This window comes from Chiloscyllium plagiosum, unplaced genomic scaffold (genome assembly GCF_037043375.1).
Source record: "Chiloscyllium plagiosum isolate Xiang-an unplaced genomic scaffold, Cpla_swu_hap1 HiC_scaffold_14, whole genome shotgun sequence".
NCBI classification, from domain to species: Eukaryota; Metazoa; Chordata; class Chondrichthyes; order Orectolobiformes; family Hemiscylliidae; genus Chiloscyllium; species Chiloscyllium plagiosum.
In genome coordinates, this window is record NW_028270152.1 from 35,950,149 (window position 1) to 35,976,530 (window position 26,382).

General features: G+C 40.0%; 1 protein-coding gene and 1 pseudogene across 6 annotated transcripts; one reads left to right on the plus strand and one right to left on the minus strand.

Moving 5' to 3' along the window:
• Positions 1 to 1,170: 1,170 nt before the first annotated feature.
• Positions 1,171 to 11,356, minus strand: selenok (selenoprotein K). 6 transcript variants are annotated; one of them, XM_087994302.1, is made up of 5 exons: positions 11,322 to 11,355; positions 6,921 to 7,011; positions 6,716 to 6,802; positions 3,194 to 3,283; positions 1,171 to 1,549 (listed from the first exon to the last, which is right to left on the minus strand). In XM_087994302.1, the coding sequence occupies exons 1-5, from the start codon at positions 11,338 to 11,340 to the stop codon at positions 1,546 to 1,548; spliced, it is 291 nt and encodes a 96-aa protein (XP_087850428.1). In that variant the 5' UTR covers positions 11,341 to 11,355; the 3' UTR covers positions 1,171 to 1,545. The 6 variants fall into 6 exon arrangements, with proteins under 6 accessions (XP_087850428.1, XP_087850426.1, XP_087850430.1 ...); XM_087994300.1 differs by lacking the exon at positions 11,322 to 11,355 and adding an exon at positions 11,240 to 11,304; XM_087994304.1 differs by lacking the exon at positions 11,322 to 11,355 and adding an exon at positions 10,449 to 10,470.
• A 5,512-nt stretch (positions 11,357 to 16,868) lies between these two features.
• Positions 16,869 to 25,009, plus strand: LOC122559254 (transaldolase pseudogene; annotated as a pseudogene).
• The last annotated feature ends 1,373 nt before the right edge of the window (positions 25,010 to 26,382 follow it).

Here is a 26,382-nt window from a genome sequence, read left to right on the forward strand (position 1 = left end):
GGTGCAGAACAGAAAAGGCTGTTGCTGGAGATTTTATGCTGACGATATTTGAACAAAAATCACACTGATCTTGAGATTTGACAATTTGTTACTCCTTCGAGAATTTTAACAGAAATGTTCTGTTTCTGGAGTTTCACATGAACAAATCCAAGGAATCTAAGAAAAGCTCCTCAATAAGAAATGTCATGTAAAATGGGCTAAAAGAGACAAATATATAAATAATACATGAATTTTATACTTACCATCCCAATAATGTCACACCATAAGCTTGGCTATTTAGATATGGTCTCAGGACACATTTTCTACACACACTGTCTCAAAAGATAGTGGACAAAGGGTCAATTCAAATGTAAAAACAGTAGATTTTTGTTAGGTAAGGATACTAATGTTATCGAAGAAGGTGGGCAATGGAGCTTGAAGTAAAAGATCAAGCATGATTGAACAGAATAGTGTCATATTTATGAAATTAAATGGCATAGTTCTTTTCCTATAGCTATAGGTGTATCTCCTGGCAAAACCTGACATAGTATCCATTGAGTTTGTATTTGTCACAATTAGAACAATATGTGTAAAGATCCATCCCACATTGTTGACAAATATAAATTATATAGCTAATGAGGGAACTATGACATGTGTGAGCGGGCTTACTTGTTGACAGGTAATGGAAATATGTAGTGATAACTTCTAAACTAAGCAGCTTTCTGCAGATATACGGTGGAACTAGTGTGGGACTGGGAATGGTGCAATGACCTTGCCATGATCTGGGAACAGGAACAGTAACAGTACATTCAACAACATGATGAAGTGTGCCAGTCACCATGTCCTTGAAGAAGCCAACCCATATCTAAAGCCTCGACTGTTCAATAACTACCTAAAAAAAAAAGTTAGTAACTATTCTTATGGCAAGCAAGGAACCAATCAGAAACTCTTACCTCTGTTCTGTACTAATAAAGTGTATTTTTAGATTAAACTCCAATACCACTTTTTTCAAAGAAAGATTTCTGTGACTTGATTCTTTACAACCTGTGTACGTTAGGCAAATGAATATTACTTCTGTAAACTTCAGCAAATTGACAAGGAAATCATTAAATATAAAAGAAAAGATCAAACCAATGTTCAAACGAATAGCCAAAACAAATATTGCTCTTGTATCAAAAAGTGCTTCTACTCCACCATTGAAACTAGGCATTTTAATTTAAGAAACAAGACATTTAAAATAGTTTATTGGTACATAGACCCAAAGAATAAAAATGTTCAAAATAGGATTATTCAACATAAGTTTGAAAGGAATGCTTGTAAAGTCAATTTTATTAAACACAAGACATTGCACAGTTGCTTTTCAATTGTGCCAGTGCCTATAAATTCAGGTTTTCCTAAGCACAACATCATTAATCAGTGTGTTTAACACCTAGCAACTCTTCTGGGTGGACAAGCACATTCACATTATTACTTTAAACTGGTCTTTACAACTTTCCCATCTTCTTGGAATTCTTGCACATCACCTTGTGAACGCACGTCCAACCGCCTGCTTTGGAAAGCAGGCGTTTACCTATAAAAAAAGTTTTACAAAATATATTCATCACTTAAATTTTCCTCCTACATCAATACAAAAAATCTAATAAGTAATTGCTGTACATCAAATTAAATTTTAATCAGCTCTGCCATTGAATAGTGAGGTGCAGTTTTGCACTTGGAATTCCACAAACTCAAAATGTGGAATGCAGACTGGACAATTCCAAGCACGTGACTGTTTACAAATAAACATGGTGAAATTATTTATGAAAAGCGTAGTTTTGATTAACAAGTGAGTGATGCATGAAATCCTGACGTTTAATCCTGTGATTTTCCCTCCAGAATGTCAGAAGTGAAGATGTCACCGATGATTGCATGTTTAATTCCTTTTGTAACAACTCAGATAAATAAACTGTTTCTGCCTGAAGGTAATGAGTCCTGGACAACATTCAGGTTTGGATTGATTAATTGCAAGTAATATTTTAACTACATAGTGTCAGCAATAAATGTCTTCAACAAGAGAGAATCCAACTCTTTATGATATTCAATGCCAGCAATGTCACTGAATTCTCCATCAGTACCCTGGGAATTATTGATCAGAGATGCAACTTGTTTTTTATTCACTTACAGAATGTGGGCATCTCTGGCTAAGCCAACATTTATCGCCTATCCCTAGAGTGAACTAGTCATACTGTGGCTACAAAAACAACCCAGAAACTGGGAATTCTGTAGCAATTAACTCACATCTGGATTCCCCAAAATCTGCAAATCCATGTCAGGAGTACGTTGGAGAGCATTCCATCAATCTGAATGAGTACAGCTACACTTTAAGAAGCTTGAGTCTATCAGAGCAGCCTACCCGATTGCCAACCCATCCAACACCTCAAACTCCACTGGTAGCAATCAATCAATCTCCAAGATGTTTTGCAACAAATCACCCAAGGGTGTTTTGAAAATGCCTTCCATGACCACTACAACCTAAAAACGACAAGGTTGGATGACATATTGTCACACCACCAGTAAAGTTAATTCCATCCTGACTTGAAACTATATGGCCTGTCTTTTACTGTAGCCTTGCGTAAATCCTGGATCTTCCAAGCAAAACGGTTGGTATTCCTACACCATAAGGATAGGGTTAGTTCAAGAAAGTGGCCAGCACCAATTTCTCACAGGTAAGTAGGGATGGGCTAAAAATACTGGACTTGGCAGTGATGCCCACAACCCTGAACAAATTAAGAAAAAAATTCATAAGTGCTATGAAATAAGAATGGAATTTGACTTGGTAGGCTAGTGTAACAAGTGACTTAGCTGACTTGTTTTATTAACTATTTCCTCGCTTGTAACAATTAAAAATAATTTGTAAAATTAAACTTGCCAAAAGTTTTGCTCTATTTGCCATCCATTGTAGAACACAAACAAAAAACCAGAATTCTAACTGAACCAGTCAACAAATTGTTTCATATACTAAGTACTGTTATGATTTGGAGGTGTTGGCGTTGAACTGGGGTGGACAAAGTTTAAAAATCGTACAACACCAGGTTATAGTCCAACAGGTTTATTCAGAAGCACTAGCTTTCTGTGCACTCCAAAAGCTAGTGCTTCCGAATAAACCCATTGGACTATAACCAAACATTGTTATGTTATTCATAAGTATATTTCTGTTTTGAAACAGGCACGTTACCTTCCTCATCCTCCAGACATTGGAGGTGGTGGAGGACCACCTCCACCATGGTTTATTCGACCCATCTTTCTCCGTGGAACTCCTGGAGGGCTGTTAAAAAATTAGGTTTGCAAGGAATTTAAATTAAGATTGTTACAACCAGATTCACTTAGCCAAAACATATTGGGTAATAATCCAAGTTGAACACAAGTTACATACAGTCAGAATGTGGTAACCAAACCGCTTTCCCATTATTTATAAGGGATGTCTACATTATAACAGAAAATAATATAGCAACTGAAGGAGGAGCAGATCATACCTGATCCACTAGATTAGTCACAATTGTATTAACTAATGCACTTTTCTCTTTGCCCAATATCCCTCAATTCTGAAACACCAAAATCTGTCTATTCTAACCTTAAAAAGTATATTCAACAATTAAGCATCCAGAATCCTGTGGAATCGAGAATTTCAAAGGTTCACATTATGCAAGTCAAAAAATTTCTTATGATCCTACAAGATTCATCCCCTTATCCTGAGATGATACATTGTGCTTTCGATTGCCCGGTCAGGGGAAACAACATCTGGGCCTACTCTTTCAAACACCCTACAAAATCTAGTACACTGATTAGTCAGTGAGAGAAGATACTCAGACTGTTGCTTTCATGAATTAATTTTAGACAGCACCACCTAATTTCCGATGATTTGATGACAAGGAGAATTGCATACACTGACAAGCCACAATACTCTGAGCAGTTTATATAGAAAGAGTATTGACGATTAAGGAAATAAGTCACTGTTGATGCCATGTAATTTTGTTGTCACTGCTGCAGCACTTTTACTTGTCCCCAATGGCAATCAAGAAAACTGCCATTGAAAACCTGGTCTTTCTGACGGGGGGTCCAAAAGATTTTTCACCAAAATCAACATGAGATCTATGCTATAGGTCCATTATTGTATTTGCTACATGTAAAATGGCAAATGAGACAAATAGTAAAACAAAATTATTTTAGGTTCTCTAAAAAACTGCGAAAACAGTGACTGATCACATTTTTTTCCCCGACAGTGTGGAAGCAAGCTACCACACCAACCCTCTGAAGAGCATTCCATGCACCCACCCTATCCCCTGAAACCCTTCATTTCCCATAGCTAATCCACCTAACCTGCACATTTTGTACTGTGGGAGGAAACTGGAACACCCTAGGAAACCCATGCAGACATGGGGAGAACATTCAAGCTAGAGGCTGGAATTGAACCTGGCTCTGTGGCACTGTGAGGCAGCAGTGCTCACCACTGAGTCATCTTACCACCCCTACTTAGAAATCAATTCTTCTCCCATGTTTTGTCACAATAGTAGAAAAATCATAAGTCATAATGAGACACAAGTATAATTCTTCCAATTGCTTAGGTTGTTATTTTACCCTTTCCACGTTCAATATGTTTCAGTACTTAACAGTTTCAAATAAATCTATAGCTGAATGCTCACTGAGCTAAAACGTTCATTTTCAGACATTCCATCTAGTTGCTCACTGAAGATGTTACCTAATATGGTGACGAAACATCTGAAAGTGAACCTTCCAGCTCAGTGAGCAAACCCATGTCCAGAACCTCAATCTGAGCTACACATCTTCTCAAACTCGCTAAATCTATAGCTTTATTGAGTAGAAGTCTTTAGTTGCAATTCTTTCAAAATCTCTTCCTCTCTCTCCCTCCCCCCTTTATTTACACCTTTGCAATTGGAGCAGTTACAAAAATGTACACAACATGATCATGTTTTTGCGGCTGGATATCATTCAAGCCTCTTTAATATTCTATGAATGTAGCATACATTTTTGAAGTTTCACTTATGGAAACAAAAGTGCATTGTATAGAATTTACTTAAACGTGTTCAAGAACTTGTAATATACAGGCTTTGCAATCCAGAATGCTTAGGTATCAGTAAATAGTATCATGTCGAAATCACATTTAAAGATGTTCATTATTAGCTTCATGCAACGTCAAAGCAACTTTAGATCAGCATGTTAATGGTGACATTATCCAATCCATTTTGATATTTCAGATGTATTTCAAGAATAGCTTAAAATAGTCATGTACATGAAAAATTACAGTTGACTATAATTTCAAATTTTTAAAAACAATTCTCTTAATTACTTTTCATCCAAATAGTTACGTCTTTGAAGAGATACAGGTGCCAATGTAGGAAATGTTTAACATTTTTAATCAAAAGGTGTTGATCCATTTGTTTTAAATACTGAACAAAAATAGTTGAGTATTGCCAAAAGAAATATATTTGGTTGAAGTTTTTCTACTTGCATTTATCAGGACAGAATCACAAGAATACCAAATCTCAAAGGAAACAATTTATATTGGATGAGAAAAAGTGTTGGTTGGCTGACCAGCAGCCTCTGATTGGCAAAACTTTGATATTTGGACACAACGCGTGTACACATCAATTTTATTTCTAGAAAGGATATGTGACTACATGCAAATATACTGTAGTTTCTAATGTCCATAAGTGAATCATAACTGCAAGTCAAACAGTGTAATTATTAGCACAATCAGGATTACTTAGCATGTGTGTGCAATTGTGGAATGATCCTAACATTGGAAACATGGTTAAGTTTTACAAGAATGGGCTGGTAAAATATAGAGAGTAGGCGGGAGTGAAGATTGTAGATGCTGGAGATCAGAGTCTACATTAGAGTGGTGCTGGAAAAGCACAGCAGGTCAGGCAACATCCGAGAAACAGGAAAATTGACATTTCGGGCAAAAGCCCTTGAAGGCTTTTACCTGAAATGTCGATTTTCCTGCTCCTCAGATGCTGCCTGACCTGCTGTGCTTTTCCAGCACCACTCTAATCTATACTCTGAACTCCAGCATCTGCAGTCCTCACTTTTCGCCAAATATAGAGAATAGTCAGTTTGTTGCAGTTTGCATTGTTTGATAGTGATCCAGTTGTTGGGACATTTGGTTGACAGAAATATTAAAATTCTAAATTTAGGCTGCATGAAGGAAAAAAATAAATGCATTAAAAGGTCTGTTTCCATTCGTATCATTACAGCAATGGCAATGCAGATTGTAGGGCTTAAATTTAAATTCTAAAAACATGATTCTTTGTTCTACTTACTATGGCATTATGATTAGATTAAATTAGATTAGATTACTTAGTGTGGAAACAGGCCCTTCGGCCCAACAAGTCCACACCGACCTGCCGAAGCGCAACCCACCCAGACCCATTCCCCCACATTTGCCCCTTCATTTAACATTGCGGGCAATTTGACTTGGCCAATTCACCTAACCTGCACATTTTTGGACTGTGGGAGGAAACCGGAGCACTCGGAGACACAGGGAGAACATGCAAACTCCACACAGAGTCGTATGAGGCGGAAATTGAACCCGGGTCTCTGGCGCTGTGAGGCAGCAGTGCTAACCACTGTGCCACCATGCCGCCCACGGTTTTATGCTTAAAACAAGTAGTGAACCTTTAAAAAAATGATTTTTACTGAAAGAAAAAAAATCTGCTTGCTTTTAACATAGAATTACCCTCTTCCATCGTCGGGTCTACCCCAGGATGACTGACTTCCAGTTCTTTTATATTCTGCTCCAGCTGGATTGAACAATGTTCTGAAGCTGAATATGGAACACAACTGATTACTAAATCAGAATAGATAGTAGTTCATATACTGCTTTAATAATAGAATTGTTTGCACACTGAAGTTAGATAATAAAATGTTAAGTTGAAACTTACAAAAAAGAAATAAACTCCACTATTCCCCAGAAAAACTGAATTATTGATGACAAACTCCATGGTGCTTGACTCCTGCTATCCACTACTTGCCCTATATTAAAAAAATTACAATGAATAGTGTTATGTATTTTACTCAGTCCACAACAATGCATTACAAAAATATATTTTCAACATGAATATTTAGATGCCCCAGGTCTTTAGCTCCCAGAGTTTACAATGAATAGCTCAAATCCTAGAATGCAGTATCATTACAATGTGAATGATTGGATATAGTGTTGAAAATCATACTTAATTTTCCTTGCCCAATCTTTTATATGTTCAATAGACACGTAAACAAGTACTAATGACATATAGAAGCAATATCACAGCCAGCACTGTGCCTAGGAAATCTCTTGCAAGTAGACAAATAAACAACTTTCCACTAGATTAGGAAAGGTTCTGCATTCCATCCAGGTAGGGTCCACTGATAACACTTTCAGAGTCCCCTCTAAAAGATTAAATGTTAAGGGACATTACAGATCAAAGATGAATTCTATATTTGTTAGAATATCATTTCTGTTTAGTGATCCATATTAGCATTGTTTTTTGATTGTTAAAGAGAAAAATAAATTCTGTCCTCCAGATATCTACAGACGTTACTGGCAATATTTGAAAGCAGGTGGTAGACCCCCCACCCTATTTAAGGCAGAGGTATAAAAGCAAACAAAAAAGTGCCAATCACAAAGACACTTTCCCACTGCAGTTGCATACTTTCTGTTCAAACGTTTTTATGTAAGATAATTTAAACTTTTGGAAGATTATTATAGAAAAATCCTTAATCCAAATCTTTGTTTATAAAGCACAAATAGTACAAATGACCCTTCAGTCCAACCCGTCCATGCTGACCAGATATCCCAACCCAATCCAGTCCCACCTGCCAGCACCTGGCCCATATCCCTCCAAACCCTTCCTATTCATATACCCATCCAAATGTCTTTTAAATGTTGCAATTATTCCAGCCTCCACCACTTCCTCTGGCAGCACATTCCATGCATGTACCACCCTCTGTGTGAAACAGTTGCTCCTTGGGTCCCTTTTATATCTTTCCTTTCTCACCCTAAACCTATGTCCTCTAATTCTGGACTCCCCGACCCCAGGGAAAAGACTATCTATTTATCCTTGTTAAAAATCACACAACACCAGGTTATAGTCCAACAGGTTTAATTGGAAGCACACTAGCTTTCGAGCGCCGCTCCTTCATCAGGTGATAGTGGAGGACACAATTCTAAGGCACAGAATTTATAGCAAAAATTTACAGTGTGAGGTAACTGAAATTATACATTTGAAAAATACCTTTGTCTGTTGAGTCTTTCATCTGTTCGAATCCCATAATAGTTTAACTTTTTTAAAAAAGTTGCATTCTCAGGTTAGCTGTAACAAAGGGTGTTAGCTAGACAATATGTTGGAGGTGTTAGCCCAATGTTCTCTGTCTGTGTCACGATGCTTAGATTGTTATCTCACTTTTTAGATTAGAATCAGAGTTTTATATGAATTCATGCAGTTTTTGAGCAAAGTACAATGTAACTCTGCAAGTACAAATTCACCCCACAAAATGTGTGCGCATGTGGGTCTTTGTCTGTCTGTGTGTGTGTTTATCTGTCTGGGTTGGGGGTTGAGTGTGTGAGAGAGAGTGCATGTGTGTGTAGTGAGTGTAGAGTGTCTTAAGGCTGTGAGGGGGTGCACGTGTCTGGGGTGGGGGGGTTGTGAATGTCAGAGAAAGAGAGAGAGAGAGAGAGAGAGAGAGAGAGAGAGAGAGAGAGAGAGAGAGAGAGAGAGAGAGAGAGAGAGAGAGAGAGTATATGTGTGTGCATGAGTGTAGAGTAGTCTAAGTCTCTGAGAGGATCCTCAGACCACTCTACACACTCAACCCCCAACCCAGACAGACACAGACACACACACACAGACCCACATATTTTGTGGGGTGAATTTGTACTTGCAGAGTTACATTGCACTTTGCTCAAAAACTGCATGAATTCATGTAAAACTCTGTTATTTCACTTTTTAGATTAGAATTAATCCTAACATCATGGCATAGACTGAGAACACAGGGGTGAACACCTCCAACATATTGCCCAGCTAACACCCTTTGTTACAGCTAACCTGAGAATGCAACTTTTAAAAAAAGGTTGTGATTTACACATGAAAGAAGTGAAACTATCATGGTATTCGAACAGATGAAAGACTCAACAGACAAGAAAGGTATTTTTCAAATGTATAATTTCAGTTACCTCATCCTGTAAATTTTTGCTATAATTTCTGTGCCTTAGATTTGTGCCCTCCACTATCACCTGATGAAGGAGCGGCGCTCCAAAAGCTAGTGTGCTTCCAATTAAAACCTGTTGGACTATAACCTGGTGTTGTGATTTTTAACTTTGTACACCCCAGTCCAACAGTGGCATCTCCAAATCATGTCTATTTATCCTATCCACGCCCCTCATGATTTTGTAAACCTCTATAAGGTCACCCCTCAGCCTCCGATGCTCCAGGGAAAACAGCCCCAGCCTCTTCAACCAGAATTGCATGCAATATTCCAACAGTAGCCTAACCAATGTCCTGTACAGCCACAACATGACCTCCCAACTCCTGTACTCAATACTCTGACCAATAAAGGAAAGCATACCAAACGCCTTCTTCACTATCCTATCTACCAGCGACTCCACTTTCAAGGAGCTATGAACCTGCACTCCAAGGTCTCTTTGTCCAGCAACACTCTCTAGGATCTTACCATTAAGTGTAAAAGTCTTGCTAAAATTTGCTTTCTCAAAATGCAGCTGAATCAGATCATTGAAGTATTCACATGAAAAATGAAAAAAAAAAATCAAAGAATTAAAATTTTCAAAACAGCGAAAATCCCAGACAACCACGATCATGTAATAAACAAAGATGCATTAAATCAGTAGCTGCATTTAACCTTCAGCAGTCCGAGAGAGGTAAACCTAATGTATGACTCTCAACCGGTGTAAAGGTAAATACAAAATTTGTTAAGTATCCCATTCAAGCTGGATGTTTTTTCGTATATTCTTTAGCATAAACTCATCAAGATGAACATGCGAATTAAATATTTAACATGCTGTCAAGTGAAAATACAAAAAAAGCAAACATGGGTTTTTGACTCATTTGTTATCTCACCAATTAGTTTGTTAAGGAATTCACCTGAAAAAGCTATTAGATGAGGTAAAATAACCAACAAAAAATTGTGTTTCTAGAGAACAAAACTAGCTCAACATAAATAGTTAGACACCACAGATTAATTGCATTTTGCACAAAGTGACCAATACTACTGCATGGGTTGAACCCCCACGTTTGGAGTAATGAAAGCTCCATGAAAACTGGCATAGATATTGTTTTCTAGAGCATCTACAACCCATTTGTTGAAATTACAGTGGACAATCCCTGCAAAGATTCACCCTGATAATCTCTGCCTGCGTAAGCAGTGCAGTATCAACTGAAAGGTACATTGTTTGAAACATTTAGATTTTAAACTCTCACCTGGCATTTAAATTACAGATGATTACTATGGCTTCAACAGGCTGTAACAAGAAACATTGAAGCCTGAAGGACAAGGTTTAGCTTTTTACATACATAATGTGCTGACATCTTCCCTATCTTACCCTTGCCTCAAACGTCATACTCTGATTATTTCTGGATTCTTTGATCATCTAACAGAGTATTGTATCATTCCCACAGGAATGGGATAGGCAGTGATTCTGAACACCTCTGGCAAGAGTCCTGGATATTTAAACATGTCCAGGAATCAAAATCTCATCAAGCCTCGACATGCACCTTTACTTATCACCCACCCCACCTCGACGTGAATAAAGCCAGGCCTTTTGTTAAAGATCAAGCAATAAACGGAGGTGAACTGGCTTGCTGCACGGATGTCCAAAAACGTTATGCATCATCGCCGTCATGGTCTTTCGTTCATCCTAATCAAATATTTCCACTGACTGTTGTTGCTGGATGTCAAAAGTTTGCCAGTTGATGACGTACATCAGTCACTACACACATTTATTTAATGTACGCTCCCCTTTCTCTGGCGCAGCCCGGTTTAAACCACACACACACACAAACAACAGTTCAGTTTGATTAGTGCGGGCACATCCTATCATTAATAGTGGCGGTGATGTGAGCAGCAGCGGCACTCTCCTTCCTCCATCAGGTTACACCTGACACTGAGGGAATGCGAGGATGGGGAAGAGGTCCCGGTAGGAAAGCGGGTCCATCTCACCTTCGGGAACAGGGAGAGACAACACTCGCTCAGTTTAAATACACTCACTTACTATTACCCTCCGCCAGATACATTCCCCAACGTCATCAAAATGCAGTTTTAAAACCCCCTAACCGACGCCGCCACTTTCTCACCGTTGGACACGTACACCATTTTGTCATAATCTATTTCCGTTTCCGCCTTACGGCCGGTTTTTTCCGGTCAGAGGATAGAGCAAAGAGCGGTTCCACAACCGACAACTGACATGTTGATACACGTGAATTTCCAAGATATATTTTCTCAAACTCTCAGCTTCTCATTAATGTGAGCCCATCAACACGCAAAAGAGCAGATTGTGTAAGTTTTATGAATTTAAATGAGTAGTATCCAGCATAGATTTGCCATTGAAAGCCTAGGTGTAACGTGAGCCAGAGTTATTTTAATATTAACATAACTGAACCTGAAGAGAAGGAAACAACTGTGCTGAAGACTTTTACTCTAAAATTTGCTATGTCCCTAGTCAAAATGATATAGTTAGAACTGTGGTATATATCTGTTAAAATGGAAAATTTCTTAGGTATGTCCAATCCGCAACAAATGTGGCAGTTCCAACCTGTCAAATTTCCACCCCATCCACCTTCTGTCAATCATCAGCAATGTTTTGGACAGTGTTATCAAGTGGCACTTGTCCAGCATCAACACTGCAAAAAAGTACCTTCACCATCATTCCCCACTTAGGTACATAGTAACAGTGTACATGCTACCTACAAAATGCAAGGGAGGAACCCATCAGACCTCCTTTGCCTGCATCATCAAAACCTACTGTGGGATATAAATGAATTAATGTTATTTCTGCAACTATAAATTCTGATACAGAACAGGAATGAGAAAATATATATTCAGCAAAAAGATAGCATGAGACGTGATTACAGAACAATGGTGGATGTATGGGCAAACAGGAAAACATCTGTTTCCCACTTGTACGGAGACACAGGAACAAACCCTAATTAAAGACGTCAAAGTGGCCTCTGGATAGAAATGGATCCTGATAGAAGATATGCCTAAACAATGACTTACAGTAGACTGACGTCAAACAACCTTATGGGAGTCAGAGATAAGAATTTGTCACGGACAAGACCGGATAAACAGAAGTTGTGGGATAAGTCTTAAGGAAATGAGTGACGTAAGCGAAGCAGGGGACAAACAATGAAATGAGAAAAAATATGGGAATTTAAAATGTATAAATTGCGAGTTTGTTGGGGTTTAGTGTGTATTTGTCATTGCCTTCCTTGGTATTAGACATTACACCCACCTGCAGGTGTACAAATAAAACGACGCTGCTGTTTCAGATATTTGGTCTCGGACTGAAATTATTGAAGTGAGTGAGCTTTTGTTTCTCACACTACCAATCTCTATCACCTAGAAGGACAAGTGCAACAGTTGTAAGAGAACATGACCACCATGTAATCCTCTAAAGTCACATGATTTGGAATAAAAATGCTGTTCGACAAATATCACTGTGTCAAAATTTCAGAACTTACTTCATAATAGCATTGTTGGTGTAACCACATCAAATGAACTGAAGCAATGCAAGAAAGCAAATAACCACTATCTTCACAATGGCAAGTAGAGATAAGCACTTGGAGCTGGAAATGTGTTGCTGGAAAAGCGCAGCAGGTCAGGCAGCATCCAGGGAACAGGAGAATCGACGTTTCGGGCATAAGCCCATCTTCAGGAATCCTGATTCCTGAAGAAGGGCTTATGCCCGAAACATCGATTCTCCTGTTCCCTGGATGCTGCCAGACCTGCTGCGCTTTTCCAGCAACACATTTCCAGCTCTGATCTCCAGCATCTGCAGACCTCACTTTCTTCCCATAAGCACTTGGAGGACTGCCAGATACTATCCACTTGCTCAAACCTAAGCAAAAACTGACCCAGTGGGGTCAGCAATCAATGGCATCATCAGAATTCAGAGGAAAGAGCAGCAGTGGCAGATGGGCAAATGGGACATAATGGCCTTCATAGCCAAGAAGGTGCTTGAGTATAGCAAATCATGGGACTACCTGTCTCCGTGGGTAGGTCAGTGGTTGCCAGGGCGAGTCATGTGCAGTACCTTTAAGGCTGCTGGGAGAGGAGCATACACCTGCGCTTCATTGCTCCTGAGGGCTGGGTCACAGAGAGGTCAAGGATCCTTGACCTCTCAGAACTGAAGAATAACATCCTGAGGCTCAGTCCCATGGCGGCAGATGCAGTTAATTCCCTACCCCCCCCCTTTAGTTTCTATGGGTGGACTTGATTGATTGACTGTGGCCCATCTTGTCAATTGACATGGCTGGACAGACCTGTGTAATATGTTTTCAGATCATAGAACATCGAAGAATACAGCGGAGTACAGGCCCTTCGGCCCTCGATGTTGCGCCGATCCAAGCCCACCTAACCTACACTAGCCCACTATCCTCCATATGCCTATCCAATGCCCGCTTAAATGCCCATAATGAGGGAGAGTCCACCACTGCTACTGGCAGGGCATTCCATGAACTCACGACTCGCTGAGTAAAGAACCTACCCCTAACATCTGTCCTATACCTACCCCCCCTTAATTTAAAGCTATGCCCCCTTGTAATAGCTGACTCCATACGTGGAAAAAGATTCTCACTGTCGACCCTATCTAAACCCCTAATCATCTTGTACACCTCTATCAAGTCACCCCTAAACCTTCTTTTCTCCAATGAAAACAACCCCAAGTGCCTCAGCCTTTCCTCATACGATCTTTCTACCATACCAGGCAACATCCTTGTAAACCTCCTCTGCACCCGTTCCAGTGCCTCCACATCCTTCCTATAATATGGCGACCAAAATTGCACACAATACTCCAGATGTGGCCGCACCAGAGTCTTATACAACTGCAACATGACCTCAGGACTCCGGAACTCAATTCCTCTACCAATAAAAGCCAGTACGCCATATGCCTTCTTCACCGCACTATTTACCTAGGTGGCAACTTTCAAAGATCTGTGTACATGGACACCAATATCCCTCTGATCATCCACACTACCAAGTGTGGTAGCCCAGTACCCCATCTTTTTGTTACTCACTGACTGGTGAATAAATATCTCCCCAGTTGTATTTGGTCTACCCCTCTGGGTTTGCTGCTGTGGAGCAAATGGACTGACTGTGACTGACTCCTTAGGCTGAATAAGCATGAACCCTCTGCCTGATAACACCCTGACCGTTTGTATGACCATTACCAGTTCCATGTGTTACGACACAGGGTAAACCCTCCTGCTTAACTTAAAACCAGCAACACAGTAAAGATTTATCCCGTGCAGTAATCTGTAAAAATTAGAGTGGCCAAGAACTACTTAAAGTAAAAATTAACAAGTTTATTTCTTAAAGTATAACATACAATAATTAACTAACAACTGTTTACCATTCCTTATTCTAACCTATCTGTTACCTTCCCTTCCATAATACTAGTCCGATAAAACTCCTAATTAAAATGCACAAAACAAGACTGCTTATCTCAAAACCAGGCAGTTTTTGTTCTTCTATTTAAATATTCCTGTGTCTTGTTTGCTTCTTCTTAGGAATTTCTCTGTCATGGGTTACTGATTGAAAAGGTACCTTTTTAGGAGAGCTACTTTTCAAGCAGTTTGTTTACATGCTGGGCTTGGCAGATGTCCTCTCAATTGTTCAATTTACCCCAGTCTTATTATTCCCAAAGCATCAGATTGTGTCATTGGCTTTTAAGGTTGTTGTCAATATATGGAATTCAAACCGAATTGGAGTTTGATATTTTTCAGAGTATAATTTAAACTGATTTTCCAAATTCGACTTTGTTTCTGTCTCCAGGCAACGAGCTAATCGATTTGATCAAGCGCGTGTTACATTGTTGCCTGATTGAGAACACTTGGTGCTGTGTCTGGTAGTTCTGCTGCTTTTAACTCTTAAAGTACACCCACAGCTTCATAACACATAGACTGGTATGACAGGCTGTCTTTGATGTAATTTGCTAGGCTCTCTTGACTCAAAGGTGCCTCCAAGAACTTCAATGAGGACTACAGCCCTAGAGTTGTATGTTTGTCATGTAAACTGCTGGCAGATGGTGTAGGTGTAAGATTGACATAGCATACTGTCATCCAGCAAGACGTGCATCCCCTAGATTGAGGACTGTAATTAGGCAAAGTGCTAACGGAGCAAGTGAGCAGTCCTGACATGCATCCTCATCTAATCTATGAATTTGGTACCTGTCCCAGTTCTCGCTGCAGCCTTTTAATGCTAGTTACTGGTGCATGCTGCAATGTAAATCTGTGCATCCAAAGTGCAATGCCAGTGAATTGTAGAAGTGCCAGGATAATTGTGATGGGTTGGCAGATGCCTTATGCCATTGTCCATGGAGGAGGGGCGTGTGTGGCCAATGTCCTTGATCATGCAGAGAGATGTTGTTCAGTGTCCAGCATGGAGGTTGTTTGGTGCAAATAGCAAGCCGAGTCTGCCAGGTACACATTCTAGTTTCCCTCTTGAGATTTCTTCATGTCTTGCTTGTTTGTGCAGGTTTGGTAAAATGGGAATCAGAATATCAATGAGATGAGTCCTAGCATTAACAAGGCATTTATCAAATGTTAATCGCCGTAAACTGGCATTTTGTCACTTCCTAGCAAGAATCTCACCATGCTGTTTGTGAAAAGCAGAAAAGATTAAATGAGATCATCACAATGTCTAGATGGACCTCACTGCACTTGTAGCCTAATTCTGTCACACATCTCACCATAGCCTGTGACACTCAGACTCCTAAAAGTTTTGTTGTGATTCCAGACTGCAAAATTCAGCTCCACAATTCCACTCATGCTGCCACAATTGAAGCCTGAAAGTGGCACACATTGAATTTCTGGTTACTTTCTGTGTGGCCTGGCAATGCCTCATGCTGAGAAGGAGGTTGACTTGGGGGTTCAAGGTGCTTGCTCAATGTGTGAGTGGTCAGGTGGTGTCATCAAACAGCGTTTCCAATTGATTTGCTCCTAGCTTCCAAAACCTGTAACTGCACAGGTATAATTGTTAACCTGTGCTAATCACTTACAGCTGCATAAGAAACCTCCTGATTACTCCATTTAAAGGAAAGTTTGGGCTTTATTTTTGATAGTCTTGTGATTAGTTAGTACATCTATTCAGGAATGACTAATAATCTGGTCACTTGCGAATATTGAGACAATAAGAAGAATGGGGACTGGCGTTGTGGTGAATTTATAGCATGACCAGTACGTGAATTAGAGAATGCAGAGAGGGAAAACAATGACGAGGCAAGAGGAACATGAGGGTTTCCTACTGAGGGGCCAATTCAACACTGGTTTTCAGAGAACACATTTCAGGAAATTACCTCATCTAGGAGCATGTCTAAGGTACCTCAGGTTTAACAAGGAGCAGGTTACAGAACTGTGTCACTTCCCTCAAGAAAATTTGGGGGCTTCACAATAGGCTGCAGATGGTTGCCAGTGACCAGAAAGTTCACAGTCACATTAAACCTCCGTGTGACTGAATCATTCTAGTTGATATTGGCTGACATGGGTGGGGTTGAAGAGGAAATTGGAGAGTAAGCTAAGTAGTAACATAAAATAAAGTCGCAAGATATTTGTAGATTTCTAAAAGGTAAGAGAGAGATAAGAGTGGAAGTTGTACTAATGGAAAATGAGACTGGAGAAGTAGTCATGGGGAACAGAGTGGCAAAGGAACTGACCAGGTACTTTGCACCAGTCTTCACAGTGGAAAACACCAGCAGCATACCAGAACGTCAAGAGAGTCAGTGGGCAGAGATGTGTGTAGTGGCCATCACAAAGGAGAAAGTGCTGAGGAAGCTGAAAGGTCTAAGGTGGATCAATCAACTGGACTGCACCACAGAGTTCTGAAGGAGGTAGCTGAAGAGATTGTATAGGCATTAGTGGTGATCTTTCAGGAATCAGTAGAATCAGGGAGGGTTCTAGAGGACTGGAAAATGGCAAATGTAATACCCTATTCAAGCAGCTTCTCTCCATTTAGACAGAATATGTTTATTCAAGAAGGAAGGAAGGCAGAAGCACTGGAAACTATAGGCCACTAAGTCTGACCTTGATCGTTGGTAAAATTTTAGAGTCTGTTATGAAGGATGAGATTGCAGAGTACTTGGAAGTGCATTCAAAAATAGGGCTGCATCAGTATGGCTTTGTCAAGGGGAGGTCATGCCTGACAAATCTGTTAGAATTCTTTGAGGAGATAATGAGCAATTTAGACAAAGGAGAGCCAATGGATGTGATCTATTTGGATTTCTAGAAGCTTTTGACAAGGTGCTACATTGGATGCTGCTAAATTAGATAAGAGCCCATGGTTTTAGGGGAAAGCTACTTGTATGAATAGAGGATTGGCTGACTTTGGTAGGAAGCACAAAAGGACTTAGAAGTCCTAGTTTAGGATTCTGTTCAGGTTAACATGCAGATTCAGCTGGCACTTAGGAAGCCAAATGAAAGAGGACAAGAATACAAGAGCAGAAATGTATTGTTTAAGCTATATGAGGCTCTGGTCAGGCCACGTTTAAAATGTTGTGAGCAGTTTTGGACCCATTATCTATTGAAAGATGTGCTAGGTAGGAGGGTGTACAGAGGATGTGTATAAGAATGATCCTGGGGATGTGGGGCCTGTCAAATGAGGAGCATTTGAAGATTCTGGGTCTGTACTTCGTAGAGTTTAGAAGGATGAGTGCGGATCTAATTGAAACTTTCAAAATACTGAAAGGTCTGGATGGAGTGGATGTGAAGAAGATGTTTCCATTAATAGCAGAGACGAGGACCCGTGTGCACAGCCTCACAGTGTAGGGACGACCATTTAGAATTGTCATGGGGAGGAGTGTCTTCGGCCAGAGGTGGTGAATCTGTGAAACTCATTGCTGCAGAGGGCTGTGGAGGCCAAGTTATTTAGTGTATTTAAGACATAGATATATTCATAGTTGGTAAAGGGATCAAGGGCTATGTGGAGAAGGCAGGCGAATGAGTTTGAGAAATATATCGACTATGTTTGAATGGGAGAGCAGAATCAGTGGGACAAATAGACTATTTCTGCTCCAAAACTCATGGTCTACAACAAGTATCTCTCAACACGTCCTTTACTGCTCCTCCCAGGGTGTGACAAAACTCCTATATGTGAGGAAAGACAATTTAAGCATATTCTGTCTAAATGGAGAGAAGCTGCTTGAGTGGGCGTGTGGACTTGCTAACATAGCAATATTTGCAATGGTCCAAGGGGACATCTTTGAGACAAGAGACCTGGGTTCGAGTCCCAACTGCTCAAGAGGTGTGTAACAAAGTCTCTGAACTGGTAGATTAGAACAACAAGACTGCCATTCCATCAACATGTCCTGGATGTGTGACTATGACCTGGAGAGGATGGATATTGGGAAGATTAGTAGGAGAGACTAGGACCCAGGGCATAACCTTAGAGTAAAGGGAAGACCTTTTAAAATGGAGATAAGGAGAAACTTCTTCAGCCAAAGAGTGGTAAATCTATGGAATTCACTGCCATAAAAGGCTGTGGAAGCCAGGTCATTGAGTATATTTAAGACTGAGGTAGATAGGTTCCTGACTGTTAAGGGGATCAAAGGTTATGGGGAGAAAGTCGGAGAATAGTGATAAGAAACTTGTCAGCCATGATTAAAAGGTGGAGCGGACTCGATGGGCTGAATGGCCTAACTTCCGCACTTATGTGTTATGGTCTTATATATAATCTACTATGTCAGTGAATGTCTGCAATATTGACAGCAGTCACTTTGATGTTATCTGCTTTTCTTCATTAGTTCACAGAATAAGAGCATCACTGGTTAGGCCAGCATTTATTGCCCAATCCAATGGGTTTTTTCTGACATCTGACAATGATTTCATAGTCATCATTAAACTTTTAATTCCAGATTTTTATTGAATTTAAATTCTACCGTCTGCCATGGCAGAATTCCCAGAATATTAACTGGGTTCCTGGATTAACAGTTCAGTGATAGTACCACTAGGCCATTGCCTCCCTGCCTTTGCTCTGGTCTTTCGCCCTCCAAGAAGAGCCAAAGGTTGCTCAGTGACAAGGACTCCACCCTTTACAGTTGATGGTGTTCTCTATCACCTCAAGATTCAAAAAAATGAATAAATAATGAAAATTATACAGTTGTTAGAGTGTCTTGGAGCAGATCACCAAGCTGCCTGGACCTGCATTTGTGCTTCATTTAAATGAAAACCCCTACCTGCTGGAGCTTTACATCAGCCATGTAATGCCATCCCACCCATCATGCCTGCTTTTTTGATTTTTGGGCACTATGACTGCAAAAAGATGAAATATTTGGTCTCAGATGTACAAAACACTAACGCTATCTTGGTAAAGGTGCATACGCTTAAACACCACTAGTAGTGACATGTTGATGCAAAATAATGTTCAATACTGATTTGGCATCAGAGTTGGTATTTTCAAACTCTCCATTCTAGCTAGTTCCCGGTCTCAAATTTTGCATATCTGAACATAATATTAAACAGAGAGTTGGATACAAACACTGTACAAAAGGATCATGAAATATGTACAAGTCAGACATGAGATTATTTATTTTGTCTTTTGGTGTACTTGCATGAACTCTTGGAGCTGTCTTATAATAAACTAAAGCTGGGTTATTTTGCAGGGAGTGGTATTCAAGTACTTCTTTCCTTTAAAATTAAGTGCTGATGTTATTGTCCCAAATGATGTGATTAGCAGACAAGTCAGATCCCAGACTCAGATCTGGCTTGATAGATCAAATAGCATTTTGATTTGGTTTTAGATTAGATTAGATTACAGTGTGGAAACAGGCCCTTCGGCCCAACAAGTCCACACCGACCCGCCGAAGCGAAACCCACCCATACCCCTACATTTACCCCTTACCTAACACTACGGGCAATTTAGTCTGGCCAATTCACCTGACCCTGCACATCTTTGGACTGTGGGAGGAAACCGGAGCACCCGGAGGAAACCCACACAGACACGGGGAGAACGTGCAAACTCCACACAGTCAGTCGCCTGAGGCGGGAATTGAACCCGGGTCTCTGGCGCTGTGAGGCAGCAGTGCTAACCACTGTGCCACCGTGCCGCCCACCTTTAACAAGGTGATGTCACTGAATCATTAGCACCCAAGCTTATAGTTTTGGTTTAAGGAATAAACTAAAGTTTTTTTAAGCAAAAGAAATTTAGAGCAAATATAATAGACCAAACTATTCACAGAAAATACTTTAAAGATTTTGAAATACATGGTAATTTGATTAATCTTCAAACACTTCTTTGACTGTTCCCATAAGGAACCCTTGTATAGTACTCACACCAATGAAAAATCTCTTTTTCTAAAGATTTTACGGTTATGGAATATCTGACCACCTTTTCCTAGAGCTTTCATATACCTGAGTTTAAATGTTTTCTGCTTCAAATAGCCTCTTCAGAGTTTTATGCAAACACTTCTGTTCTGGGACAATCAATAATGCCTAACTTAAGGTAATCTAGTTTTACTATCTTCTCAGGAGTACACCTTTATCCAAGGATATCTGCATAAATACCTCACACTTTTTCCCAAGCTATGGTTCTTTCCTTTAAATTTAAATGAAAACAAATGCTAGAATTTTCGAATAAAAACGTTGATGCAGAATTATCTACCTTGCATAGCCATAATGTAAATAAATGTAATGTAAATAAAAACCTATTTATATTAAAATCTACTCCTTTAATCTGTTTTAAAAGGAATCATCATAGCTACAGAAATGCATACAATTTAATCACTACGCTCTTTAGATACACAGAAAAACAAAATATAACTAATTAATATTTAAGAATCTAAGCATAAATGACGTAATAGCAAAGAGGCATCTTGATAGATATGTGAATAGGCAGTGAATAGAGGGATACAGAGTGCGTGGTGGCAAAAGATTTTTAGTTTCGTAAGGCATCATGTGTTAGCACAGCCTGGATGTGCCGAAGGACCTGTTCTGGTGCTGTACTGTTCTTTGTTCTTAAATATACATGTAAATCACTGTCCAAATAACACTGAAACAAATAGCTTTCAGATATTGAACTTGGTGAATTGACAGAGCTTTCTCTGGAATTGAACATGGCTGGATGGAGAGAGGCTATGCAGAACAGACAAAACTACTGAAAGAGGCAGCAGGAGGAGAAGGAGAAGCACATTCAGTCGGAGACCATGATAGAATAGAAACGTCAGGAAACATTTCTCTTATCCTAAATGCTTGCATTAAAAAAGGTGACTGACAACAACTTGCCACTCCCAAGGTACACAATATCAGCATCAACACAGGGTAATGACAAACTTGCCTGATGACATGATCATAGCAATCAGGATGATCAAGGTTCTTAACATTTGTGCATCTGGCTACTTTCAACCAGCTATTGGTGACATAAGCAGCATTTTTCAGATTTTTACTGCATTGCTGTATATAGAAGTCTACTAGCTCTCTATGCATGGATAAATCTTTTCATTTAATCCCCTCTTGCCAGAAACAAGGAGATAGAGTTGTCATGATGTTTTATATGGATTACAGATTTCCCTGTGGGCATTTGCATATACTGTGAGGGATTTCACTTTCCCTTGATGTATAGCAGGTGTATGATCACAGGCAATATGTCATGCAGATGAATGACTGTAGTTTACCTGGCATGTCATGATTTTTTCATTCTGTGGCAGTCTACTATTACACCTGTATTTGATCTACCATGCTCCTTGATATTGAACATAGATTTCTGGCAGGCTTTTCGGTACACAGCACATTTGGTTTTGTATACACCCACCAGCTTGGATTAGGTCCATCACATGATTCCTCTGTAGCAGAACTAATATGTAATCTCATACTTTGGCAAGCTGGCACCTGGGATATTCCCTCCCTCCTGTCTTAACTCATGCAAACTTGTTTCATCACAAAACTCCCTTCCCTCCTCTTCTCTATAATACAGTGTAATCCCTGATCTGTTGACCGTGACTGTAGGATAGAATAATAGTGATTCTTCATTTTCACTATCTTCTTCCTCTTTCCCCTTTGGCTGAAGCTTCCAGTTCTTGGATATCCAAATGGCAGATTTCTTTTAAAATTTCAAAAATATACATTTTTCATAAAAAATCTCTTTGTATATATATACATCGTCATGCAGTTTGGTTTTGTACAGTAGCATATCAAGTAAGCAAACAAACATTTGAGTTTGACTCTATCTCAACAAACCAAAGGCAACTTTTACACATGCATCTTTCCTTATATGCATCGAAGCGTGGTGGGGGGACAGACCCCCAATTAACTTCAGCAGGAAGACCTCAGATGGTTGTCTTTCCACTGCACCTTGGTGGCAGCTGTCCCAAGCTTTAGTGCACACCTCAACGTATAATTCTGCACCTTAGAATGTGCCAGTCTGCAACACTAAGTCTAGGTCATCTCACAGTTCTGGAAGACCAACAAGTTTTGGGCAGACCAAAGAGTGTTTTTCACTGAGTTGATGGTCCTCCAGGTGCAGTTTGTGCAGAGAAGAGAAGTAAAAGGTGTGTGTGTACACCATCTGCCCTTTCTGAATCGGAGGAGATTGCTGGATGAAGTCCCTTTGCATAAATGTTTAGTGCTGTCTCCTTTGTGGTAATTAAAAAACACACTTGTCTTACATTTCCTAACAGTTTCCTGTAGTTATGCCTAACCTTTTCCTCCAGGAAATGGAAGGTAATATTGTTGATGTGATGTGGCTGTTATGGTGATGTGGACGTCACATTTGAATTGGTGCCTGTGTGTGAGCTGTGAATTTTGGTATGAAGCTTGTAACAATGCTATGTATATGAGGGTGAGGTAAAGCACTTGAATTTAAATTTTAAGTACTGATAGAGATTTTTATGAGAGATGAAGGTTTAGTGAATTAAAAACCACTTATCTTGACTCTTATGAAATCATAAGCTTTTTTCTAATTCCGAATAACCATTTGGAGCAGCACTCCTGGCATTGTACTCCATTATATTTATTTTTAATGTGAGATAAAATCATTCTTTTTCCATGTGCTTGTGTTTTGTGAAAGCCAGCAGCTTGTGAACATTAGAACATTTAAAGTATTGAATGGTGTCTGCTCAAACAGCTGATGGAGTTCATGATGATAGTAGTGGACACCAGGACTTCAATTCCATTGATGCATACAAATCTCAGGAAGCCACAACCAATTCTTCACTCATACTTGCTGCTGTTCAGATGCCAACTTATGAAAAGCTACTGGATGATGCTTTTGACTACACAAAGAGTTGTGGTGGATCAGAGTCTGAACAACTGTCCACTGTCATAGACAAGCAGTTTGTCAATTTTGGTGTTGAAAGTTTGAAAAAAATTCCTGGCAGAGTTTGTATAGAAATTGACACAGAGTTATCATTTGACCAAGATGCCATGGTCCAGAAAGCCCAACTGGGAGAAAGTGAGGACCACACATGCTGGAGATCAGAGTCAAAGAGTGTGGTGCTGGAAAAGCACAGCCAGTCAGGCAGCATCCGAGGAGCAGGAGAGTCAAGGTTTCGAGCATAAGCTTTTCATCAGGAATTAGGGGGTGGCCAAAGGTGGCTGAGAGATAAATGGGAGGCGTGTGGGGCTGGGGAAAGGTAACTGGGAATGTGATAAATACATGAAGGTGGGAATGAAGGTGATAGGTCGCAGAGAAAGGTGGAGTGGAAGGAAAATATACAGGTAGGACAGTTCAAGAAGGTGTGCCGAGTTGGAAGGTGTTCTTGTGGCACGTTTCAGAGAACATCTCTGGGACACAGGCACTAAACAACCTTACCGCCCTGAGGCTGAATGCTTTAAGTCCCCTTCCCACTCCACCAAGGACATGCAGGTCCTGTGCCTCCTCCACAATCAAACCCTAGCCACCTGACACCTGGAGGAAAAATGCCTCATCTTCTGCCTTGGGTCCCTCCCACCACACGGTATCAATGTGGATTTCAACTGTTTCCCCATTTCCCCTCCCCCCATCTCATCCCAGATCCAACCTTTCAACTATGCATCGCCCTATTGAACTGTCCCACCTGTCCATCTTCCTTCCCACTTATCTGCTCCACCCTCCTCTCTTCACCTATCACCTTCACCTCCACCTTCATCTACCTATTGCATTCCCAGCTACCTTCCCCCCAGGCCCACCTGCCTCCCATTTATCTCAGCCCCTTTGGGCAACCCCCTCATTCCTGATGAAGAGCTTATGCTTGAAGAATTGACTCTCTTGCTCCTTGAATGCTGCCTGACCGGCTGTGCTTTTCAGCACCACACTCTTTGATCCAAAAGGCCCAGTGCCTAAGTCAGATGTACAAGGATGCAGGAGTTGACAAGGATCATATTCTCATCAAACGTAGTTGGCTGAGGCAACATTGATTTGTCCATTGTGGGTCGCATTCTAAAATTGCATGTGGCTGACACTGATAAGAAAAGCTTTGAACCATCAGCAGACTCAAGTGTGCAAAGTGTAACAAAGATCTACAACTATCGTAAGAAGTTTGGTGCAAGACTATTGTCATGGGAGTATCTTTTTGAAACACTGCTGAAATCAAGGCATTGCTGTAATTATCTCACAATATCTCCAAAACTGCTAGAAGAACTTAGGAAAGGCAGTGAACAGCTAACACCTGCTTTGAGCATTAACAACACCCTAGCACTTGACCGACAGAAAGTTGAAATGAATGAGCAGATCTTTTGTTGGTATAACAATAAAGACCAGAGGGTGTGAATTGTCTGATGGGATCTGCAACTTTTCCACTGATGCTGTTAAACTAGAAAACATGCTAAAGGTATGGCTTTTTACTGCCAAGAATGGATGCTAGGTGTCTCTTGCACACATCCCTATCTTGAATTCATGTGATTTGATGGCTGAAAATTTAAACTTTCACTTTGACCAACCATGTACTGTATATGGTACACCATACATTGTGTCATTGGTGTACCTGCTGTTGAGCAGTGCTTTGATGTTGGCTTGTGTGATCTAGTGCAATTCTTTCTAATAAATGCATAAACCTAAATAAAATTACAGTACAAGATGTTCCAATGTTTGAAACATTTATTTCTGTCAGAGAATCAGGACACTCTTGGAGTGTTTTGATATATCATCTGGTTCAGTTTAAGGGTCAGTGAATAGCTGTTCAAATAAGTCAATAGGTCAGTGAGAGAGAGTTAGAGAAGGTGGCTCTATAGAGTTAAAGTGTTACTGTTAGCTTTGTTCCCATGCAATTCCATCAAAGTTTAATCCATGGGCTATAGAGTTCTGTGCAGCACAGTTAGAAAGCTGGACTTCAAATAGTGGTGTGTTGGTGGAATGCAGCGTTATGAAACACAAGTGGATGCGATCTCAGGAGAAATTGAGTAGTTGGGGAATGAGCAGTTGTTAGTAGTTTTATGGCTGAAGAGATTGGACCGTGATTGGATTGAGAGACTATAGCCTGGTCAGAATTGTGGGATATAGTCTCAGAGTAGGTCAACTCAGATAGAAATGAATACAAGAAGGCAGCGTTAGGAAGCTCAGGAAAATGTCAACATTGTGAAATCGCTGTTTGGTTAAAAAAAAACTAATTGTGCCAGTAGTTAGGTCCTTGTGATAAATCTGAAGCATCCTGAGGAAATACTGATTTTGGAGAAGAAATTGAACTACCAGGACATGAATAGTTATTTGGACAATTCATAGTTAAGCTTTTCTGAATGAGTTTTAAGCCTCAATCTTCAGAAGTGAAGAACTAGAATTTATTGTAAAGGCTTCAACATTTGAACGAGACTTGGTGACTGTAATGGAAGACATATATATCGTATTCTGGGATTTTGAATTTCAAAATATAGACAGATGGATGTAGATAGGTTCTGTGAAAGTTTATTTATAAAATGAGAAAGTCACTTTGGAACAGTGACATAAATACATCAATTATAAGAAACTATGTGCTTGCAATTGAATGCCTGGGAAAATCCCGAAGTGTTAATGGATAAAATGTTGGGTATATGACAGGAAGAGGAAACACATTAAGGCAATAAGTTTCATTTTGATTTCAGAATGGAAGGTTATAAGTTTCAGTTCAAAAGAACCTAAAGGTTAGTTCATAAGGTGGAATTGTTTTTCCTAGCAGAAGAATCAATTTAGTGCAAAAGCAGGAACCTCAGCAGAAGTGGTTTCTAGTCTAGAGCTCTATATCAAGAGAGTTTGGATAGAAATCTT